Below are 9642 nucleotides of genomic sequence, written 5' to 3'. Positions count from 1 at the left end.
ATCGCTGTCTTAATCGACGTGTCGATCACATGCCGTACTGAAAAATGATCAAGGTCAGTTTCATACAGTGGTAGATACCAGTAAGAACTAGCGGCTTATCACGAGTAAATGTCTCTAAAGACTTAAGACTTTTGCGGTGCCCGGGTTCGTTAAATTGTTTTGTACTGATTAATTTTAGGTAACATGTTAAGTGGCCTGTTTACACTAAAGAGGGAGTTGGGTGCATATCCTCGCTATCAGGTTGCCACTCTGGCACATTTCATTAGCAAGGTCACAAAGTGATGTCCAACGAAATTGGGAGATCTCATTATTCAATTTCCTCCAGTTTTCATGTTCCGCGGCGAAGTTTCAGGTACAACCTATCTCACAATTCAGCTACTCTTGACAGCGATCTGGGAGCCATTAAGCAACCCTCGACTGTTTGCACGTTTCCAAAAGCGGTGGAGGCAATGCTGAGTAACGCCCAGACGTATTGGGAAATCTCAACGCACCAAGCCATATGATCAAGTTGGACGGTGACGTCATAAGCGAGGTCGTCTGGTGTAGAGACGCTTGTGACCACGTAGACCTTGGATGGGTGCACGCCCAAGTACTTATGTGGTGCAACAGTGCTGTGATAGCCTCACTGTTCATTTACTTCCAGCTTGACCAATGAAAAACTAGTTAAGAATTACATAATCCTTACACCAATGCCTTTGCTTAAGTGGAGTTTGATGCGAGAGTAGTTAGCTAGGGGCAACAACATCCAAAAGTTATGCTCTAGGATGATTTGTGAACTCTATGGTACCAGAGAGGCTGGTGATGAATGGATTTGTCATCACTGATACTGGTGCTATTTTTAGCACCAGCCTTGAAATTATTCCGAGCCAAGGTGTAAATAGTCATCTGAAATAAGAGGTGCGCTAATCCATCAGTAGGACTTTTGCTGTGTAATCCAAAAAAAAAAAACTTCACCTACAAAAAGCCTCTGCAATGCTAGAGACTGGCTTTGCAACCAACATTGGTGGAATAAGTACCCACGGAAACGCCCAGAATCTAATCTAATCCTGATGCTATCCTATGTAGGCACTGAAAAGGCGCTCCAGTTATGAAATAGTCAGTGGTGCCGGTACGCCTACTTTCTGATAATGGCTAGGTAAAGCCGCATTTACTCTCACTTCCTAAAAGTATTTTCTCTCACAGGACACTTCAAATATTCAAATTACACCATTCAATACAAAAAATTAGCTCAAGTCGACCACTTTAAAACGCAAGCCAGCTCTCCTCCTGCGAATCAAAGGCGAATGATTGTATTTGCATTTCTCACCTGGTGAAGCGCACGCTGCGAGCAAACGCAGAAGCCTCGAGACATGCTCCAGTCCACATGAGATTTCGGCCAAAGTGAGCTACCCTGCGGTTCTGTCGTAGGTCAGACTCCAACCCAACGACGGCTTCGACCTTTGCACGCGCACCAACCAGTGCATGAGTGAAGGCCCTCACACAAATATCAGCACTCTTGTCTTGCTTCACCACGAGGCTGACTGCGCACCAACTGGGCTCAGGCACTGCCGAGGCTGAAAAATCAACCCTGGTCATCACCCAAGCATCTCGCTGTTGGTTTACACACATTTTCATCCGTTCAGATGAAAACACCAGAGCCGACCCTTACAATTCACCTAAGTCGACTTTTACAATTCGTTGTATCTCCAGCCAGCGATGACTTGCATGGCACCCCAGCATAACGAGCAGGACGGACTGTCTGAAGTTAGGAAAAACAGGAGAGACGAGGCGAAGTCGGCAATCAAAAGACCACCTGAGGACGTAGTCCGTCCAAAGACAACAAACGCGAATAGCCCCGGCGCAGTGAAAAGACGGTCACCTTGCTCAAATGTCGCAAATTTATAGTGGTACATAGGCGAACGCACACACGAAAAGGGAGACATGGTCAAACCGGTGGGAGGTGAATGGGGAGCAGGAAGGCAGAGAAACGGTTCTGCATAAAATGAGTATGCACACACACACACAAACATTCTTATCGAACGCGCGTACGTGTGAATGTGGTAAAATAGACGCTAAAAAGCGTACCTTGAAGCTGATTTGGCCTGTTTTTCTTTGAGAGATAGATAGAGAGCAAGGAAGAAAGGCTGTGGGTGCGCACGGCACAAAAATAACTCTGTGAATGTATGCTCAAATTCAGCAGTTAAACGTAATATACACGCGCGCGCAAGAGAGCGTGCCTGCGTACTAGAGAGCAAGTCCTCAACGCAAGGCTATCCAAACGATGAAAAGGAGATGTGAGACAAAGAATAGGGTTTCGGGGATACCAGCGCCCTCAAAGATGAGTTAAAAGTGGTGAGGGTGGTAGTGGTTGGGAAATGCTCAGTGTGACAATTTCAGGGAGCAGGGAGAGCGGAAAACAAGAGGATCTCGGTATGTACATTCAAATAAGCCCAGCATGATCAGGAGTGATGAGGCGGCGGCTGTGTTGAGAGCACCAGAGAGGAGGGACCACCAGACCCGAAAATCCCCAAAGCGGCGTTTGGGATGTAGCCAGCACTGGTTCCGCTAGCCCCAGCTTGGGACTGGTTAGCACCGGACGCTTGCTGTTGACCCCCAGACAATGCCTGGGCAACTAAATTGTTGGTTGACGGAGGAATACCTGTCGGACCGGGGAGGGATCCAACATCCACACTGTGTCTACAAGCAAAAGGGGCGGCAGATATAGAATGAACGTCGTGGTAGAAACTGATAAGCAGCCCGAGGAAGTTTCAGCACAATGGCAGGATAGAGAAACTTTGTTAGTTACAGCATTACATTTAACCTACATATGTAAATCCTAGGAATTAAGTTCCCACTGATATAAAGTAGACATGGAGAAGCTTTAAAATAGCTGGACGAAGGACTCACTTAAGTTGTGCTTTGGGCTTGAGGTAATCATCATTGTACAGCTGGAACACATTCGGCCTGAGTTCTTTTTGGTAGGTACAGCATTTTCGGATGAACTCCTGTGAATCACAACAAAAAGGTCACAGCTGCTCCTCCGATTAATGTGTACAAAGTCTGACTATTGACTGGTTAGCATGCCATCAGTATAGCGTCACACAAATTCTTAAGCACAACTAGACTCAAAAGGTACACGAAAAATCCACGATGGCAGATAGTGATTGGTATAGGGTGAGGCGTGACAGCATGAGTGAGTGTCTGTTAACAATAAACCATTCAACACCACTCGCGAAGCACAACTACCCCACAAGTGGGAAACAAAAATCCAGTTCTGATGCGTCAATACTAACGGTGCCCACCTCGTAATGGAAAGTGAGCTGAGCAACTGCAACAACTTACCTGTTCGGGTGTGGACAGAATAAATAAGGGGAGGAAACCTACCTTTGCTCCATCACTGACTTTTGGTGTGGAGGGAAACGCAATTGAGCGAGCATGAAGGATGGTGTTCTGGTGCAGAATGTCCGCTTGCGACATATTGTGGCCGAAAGGCTGAAAGTTGGTGAAGCAGGTTAATGAAACAAGGATTATGGTAAGGAAACACCAGAAATTTACACCAAATATTCCCACGCTTGTGAGAAAAGCGGAAAACACTGCCTCTCAAACCAGCTAGGTGTAATTGTGTGTTGTGACTAAGCAGAATCAAGATTGGAAAAATAATCTCTGGTGAACAGACGTAAAAGTCACTCGCGATCACATAGATATGGCTTTTTAGAATGCTTATAAAGCAGGTGGACTGTGGGCATTGACCGAAATGCGAATATGCTCAGTTTGGAACGGACTGTGGAAAGAACAAGACATGTGTGCACTGTCACCATGAGAAGGACCGCAAAATAGTGAGCTAGATACAAATTGCCAGATGTCAGCGTCCACAGCAGTTTTGTGGTATGTAAGACCAGGCTGAATAGTCACGTGACGCAGCGTGAATGGAAGTACAAACAGGATGAGCTGAGTTCAGGCGTAAAGTTCATCTAGCAACGTTACACCCCAAGTCACGTCTGAAAGACGCCCAACAGCCAGCTTGGAGCACAAAAACTGGCGCCTCGAAAAGCGAAAATCCCGGTTGGACACTAAACAGCAACCCAAGCGGGCAGTTCAGGCGAACGTCACAAGAGCCCCAATTCCATCAGTGGTCAACATATAGTGCACTTTTTTGCTTATCCGTTAAGGGCACAAAATTTCACATTCACCAACGGCATGTCTTCACAGGTCAAGGAAATAGGAAGAGGCGTTTTGTTTGTAGGTCATTGTAAAAAATGCATGAATCCGGTTATCCACCTCATTTGAATTACTTTTGAAAAGTCCACGTCGTTTTCACAATTGGATTTGTATAAGTGAATGGAACTTATTACAAACCTTTTTTCCGAAGAGGCACTGGAAGAAGATGATGCCCACAGACCAGATGTCCACCTTGGAGGAAATTTTGGGAGGTTCGTGGCCAGTTTCAAAGCACTCGGGAGGAAGATACCAATAGGTACCAGCGCCTTGTGAGGTTAGGTCCATACCGGTATCAGGGTTGTACAAATCCTCTGTCATCAGCTTGCTCAGACCAAAATCGGTTATCTTTATCTCGCCAGACAGTTCGCCCGAACCAAGTAGAATATTGCCTGTAGAACAAGAGCGCGAAGATAAAGTGTCAAGCATGAAAGTATTACACCCTTTGGCTTCTACCTTGAAAAGTTCTAATTCAATACCGCAATTGTCTATGAATTATTTGAAGGCTATTTCGGTAAGTTGTCAGCAAAAGCTTGATAGGAGCGTAGACTTGGACAAAAAACAGGAGCATAGTTAAGGATCACACGCACCTGGTTTCAAGTCATAATGGATGACGGGGGGTTTTCGTTGATTCAAATACTTGAGAGCGGAAATGACCTGACAAATTATCGACTTCGCCTCACGCTCCGGTATCACTTTGTTTTGTTTCAGGAAGAAATCCAAGTCGTTACCTTCACAGTACTCCTGAATAGTGCAGAACCTGAAACCAACACATCGACTGTCACCAACCCGGGCACATGCGCAGGCACGAGGAAAGATTTAGGCGAAAGCCAAGTGATGGCCTTTATTGGCGCACCAACGAACACACACACACACACAACTGTAGATTTACGGGGTGTGGAATACACGGGACAAATGAGAGCTAGCACCACATCATTCTCCTTACGCCCATCCGCGGCACAGTAAGCCCCAAACGAGGAGATATGTACGTCACAGAACACAAATAAAAGGTTCCTAGATGGGATAAGACTTACGCGTCGTGGTCAATATCAAAGACATCGAACACCTTGACTATCCGCTGGTGGTTGAGAGTCTTGTGTATTTCAATTTCACGGAGGGCATGCCTACAAATCAAGGTATACAAATGAGCGACGGTTCAACTTAATAATGAGGTTGCATTAACCCCCGGGGGTACATGGTTCATAACACGAATGCGCTGGTAAACACCGTTTTCAGGAACAAGCAATGTGCAACTTTTCAAATAACTAAATAACCAAGGCATAGTTAATAGCTTCGCAACTTTAGACAGATTGAAGAATTAGTAATAACATAAAATAACTGAGAAACACACTCACTTTATGTAGTTATCCTTCTTGTCTTTAGGCCAAGCCGGATTAAGTTGATGTATTTTGCAAGCAACATAGCGGTTCTCTTGCAGGTCAAAACCCTGTAAAAACAACGAAACAAGCATATGCTTTTAACAACATGATTTGACATACCATCAATGTAGGGCAATAATCAACATTCAGCAGAATGGAATAGCAACGGTTGGATCACAAAAAAAATGAACCACAGACCGTAACGCACCTTGTGAACTTCTGAAAACCCGCCCTTGCCAAGCAGGTTCAACAGCAAGTAGCGTTCATTTAATAGGGGATGGTCCTTAAACCGTGATGCATCCTCGTTGGCTATTCGTTTGATTTCACGAATATGCAAGTTCCGCTCCCTGTCAAGACGCTCAAGCTCACTTTGGATCTCCTTGTCTTCCTTTGCTAACATCTGCTTTCGGAGATCATATATCTCTATTTGTTCGTAAAACGCATCTACTGAAACCCTGACAAATAAATAACAGCAAACGTTGAATTTCCATGGGCGCAGCATTTATATTAGCCGGTCCATTTAAAAAATGAAAACTTATAAACATTAGGACGGTGAGACTAAAACAGACTACTTTCCTTTCATTTATCACTGATTTAGCAAGTTTCATTTGCCCAAAAAAGGTACCGAGAAATTGGGAATCTGATTTGCTCGAGTGCGATTCCGGAAATAAAAAATATATTAAGCTACCTAAGTACGCATTACTAGCCTTGACCATAAACGAAATTCTTTTCACAGAAAGCAGTGGTATCCAGAGCGTTAACACACAAGGCTTGCCTAAAATGCACCCCGAACTCGATGTCCGGACAGGACTGCTTAAAAAACCCACTCCCTTGGGTGATGAGCCAGAGGTGATGCATACGTGGAGGACGGGGCTTGTCGCCCAATCCGAAAATGGACCTAGTGTGACGCGCCATAGTATAACGAACGGTAAATTTAAATTGGCATGACCTCTTGACCTTCCGCGCGTTGCAAGTTAAGCAGCTGAGTATCGAGACCATTCACATAAGGTTATGGTATCATCTGAATTTGTATATACACAAGTACAAAATTAGGGACCCAGACCAATATATTAGTCATTAAAACTCACTCCTCCCAACGGGCTTTGCTATTTTTTTTGTTCTCAGATCCTGGTTTCCGTTTGTTCCATTGCTTCCGTTTCCTTTCAATTTCCTCTCGAATGCCTTCAATACTTTTCCGACGACTGAATGATACAAACGAGATGATTAAAATAAGGTGATCAAGCATTTAAAGTAGATGCGACATAAAGTTCAAAGAACACCCACACACTGAGGTCATAGGAAAGCCCCAATGTGGTATGAAACTTACGCATCGAGTTCCTTAAATCGATACCCCTCAACCCACTTCTCTTCGAAGTGAACACCCTGTCGCTGAGTGAGGAATTGACCAAGTCGTAATCGGTCATCCATTACCTTTTGTCGAGTGGTCTTTCGCTCCAGGAGACTCTGCAAAAAACATTAGGCGCTACACAACAACGCATTCAGCATTTGGTAGAACAATGTGCAAGCACTTAAATGCTGACCGCTGCACGACACCTAACTTTCAGTCATGTGAATGGGTGCAGATGAAGATGATTGCATTACTTGTAACAGGCAAATATTAAGGTAAAGCATTTTATCTGCGCGTACATTCGAAAGATTAGTTACCTACAAATCTAAAAATAAAACGCCACTAAAGATACAGCAATGCATGAAATATACCTTTTCAATGAGGAGATCTTGGATGATTTGTCGTGATTTGAGACTATGCTCATTAGCAAGTGCGATAGTCTGTTTTTGAGCGCTGTTCTCCAACTCGAGCTCCGAAATCCGCCGTTGCAAACTCTCAACGAGATTGATGGATGACCCCGAGATAGTAGCGCCCTGATGAAGCGGGGCTGTGGAAGTTAACACAGCGGGAGCAGATGAGGTGCCAGTGTCTGGATCGGTCTGCACAGAGGCGCTGCAGCAGATCACACTGACGCCAGGAGCGGGACCATTTTGCGGAATGGCTTCGCTCGAGCTATCGCTCGGACTCGTAACACAACTGTTGCTTCCACCGCGGCCAGGGGATAGTATTTGTCGAGGTGCGGATACAACCGTATCGGATTTAGCATTATGTTCATTTTGGGGTTCTTCAATGCTCTGCGCAAGCAAACCAGTTTGGGGAGTCTAAATGGGGGAAAAAGTTTGTCACAAGCCACAAACCAAAAAATCCGACTTTTTAATTATAAAACAACTATGTGTGTAGACTCATAAAACCGGAAGTAATGGACCAAGTGTTCATTTACCTTAAAGATCTCATCGATCCGTTTACTACCTCTGTTGGTGGAACGCTTAGGTTGTGGAACCCCCGGCTCATCGAAGAGGACGCCTTTTCGCTTCCGACGTATGCTGCCACGAGGTGTGGGGGGTTGAACGGTCTGAGGCGCATTCGGCGAACTCAATATGCTACACCGTTGAGGACTCACAAACTGCAATGATGATGATGCTACGGGGGCGCCGGAGAGGTTTCTAGCCTTTTTGGGAGATGTGGTAACAACCGCGGGGGAGTCATTTGGAGGTAGCATGGGGATGGATTGACATCCAATATCAAAAGAGAGAGATTGATTAGAAAGTGCACTACTGGTGGAATAAGGAACAATGTTGGTTTGACGACTAGTGCCATGGAGTGGGGGAACATAAGCAGCAACGTTCTGCGGATGACTTTGAAGGCCAACGACACCTTTATTGGAGTTACCGTCTCCGCTAAGACTGCTGACACTGCGGCTGTTTTCTTCAGCATGATTACTGGGAGGTTGTACAGTCACTTCGACCTGCTGACTGGAGGAAGGGAGAGAGTCAAGAGCCCTACAGGGGTTAGAACCAGGGTTTTCAGGCCTTATCGTGCATTGGTCATCGCTTTGACTAATTAAAGGAAAATTCATATATTCCGGATTGGCTGTCGTCTGGAATGGATTTGGAAGAGTAGAATTAACAACATTAGCTACAGTGGCTGGATTGGGATGTCCATCATGAGGTTTTGTCAACGATGTGGTGCAGTGAGCTGATATCACGTTGGGAATCGGTATGTCCATAGAGGCAACATCACCGGTATTTTGTACGGAGTCGTAAGAAGTACCATATTTAAATCGATCATCTGTTGAGAGCTGGTTGGAATTGGCATCCGGTGACTTTCCCGTTTGCGTCACAACGTTAGGACTCCGTGTGCCCTGAATTCTGGCTTCCAAAAGTTCGCGTTTCAATGGGTCAACATGGAGCGCCATTGACAAAATCTTTGACGATAAAAAGGAAAAATCTCAATAATTTCAAATCTGAAAACAGTAACTTGTACAGAAGAGCCGTGATGAGTCAAAATTAGGTTTGCATCCCCTTGGATGAAATGCGAGGCGTTGACCGATATCAGCACAAAATTCTATTCCCCGACGAGATCGAAAATTATCAACAGAAGTAAAGAGCGTCGCAATTGGCCACAAAGAACCAACCAATAAAGTCCATAAATTCCAACGTCAAAATTAGCCGGGTCTTTTGACCCCCTTAGGGTAATTAAAACAATTGAATTTGCAACATGTCAAGCAGGGCCACTTCCAGATTTTTTAATGCAGCAAAAAATATAGATACATGTATAAAAAAATACCTTGAAATGAAATTTGGGTTTTAAGCTTTGTTGGTAAAAAATTTTGTTCCTGTTCCTCAAATATTTCAGATTCTAGGCCTGTAATAACATTTTTTCAATTTTACTATCATGGTAAGCTAGCAGTTTGCAGTCTGTCTTTTAGATAAGGTGTCGTTTGTCAAATGCAACTGAAACCAACCAGCTTTAAGAAAGGATTTACTAGTAAACTGTGTACAATCGTCTAAAACCATAATTTTTACAAACAGAGACACTGTTTCTAATTTAATAATTAAAATGCAGATTTCCTTGTGCCATGAATTTGTTTTTGCGAACCACTAAATTATTCCTTAAACTTATTGTGTCACCCTGCGACTTCCCTAAGACGAAAGAAGACATAACTCTGGGACAGAATACATTTTCGGCACCCGGGAGGATTTGCGGGTACCGGCATAGCCC

General features: G+C 44.5%; 1 protein-coding gene across 1 annotated transcript; it reads right to left on the bottom strand. All coding sequences in view use genetic code 11, as the record gives it.

The window, feature by feature from the left end:
• Positions 1-364: 364 nt before the first annotated feature.
• EGR_00270 (Serine/threonine-protein kinase tousled-like protein) lies at positions 365-8836 on the bottom strand (the record flags this gene model as incomplete). The annotated part of the gene is made up of 14 exons (XM_024489519.1): positions 365-611; positions 1307-1553; positions 2492-2676; positions 2887-2984; positions 3364-3471; positions 4336-4586; positions 4785-4954; positions 5229-5318; positions 5550-5641; positions 5782-6028; positions 6662-6775; positions 6901-7037; positions 7293-7742; positions 7862-8836. The coding sequence occupies 14 exons, from the start codon at positions 8834-8836 to the stop codon at positions 365-367; spliced, it is 3411 nt and encodes a 1136-aa protein (XP_024356197.1).
• Positions 8837-9642: the final 806 nt, after the last annotated feature.

Source organism: Echinococcus granulosus, assembly GCF_000524195.1.
Source record: "Echinococcus granulosus chromosome Unknown EG_S00001, whole genome shotgun sequence".
In the NCBI taxonomy this organism is placed as follows: Eukaryota; Metazoa; Platyhelminthes; class Cestoda; order Cyclophyllidea; family Taeniidae; genus Echinococcus; species Echinococcus granulosus.
The sequence above is the reverse complement of the archived record's forward strand: the minus strand, read 5'-3'. Positions and strand labels throughout refer to the sequence as shown.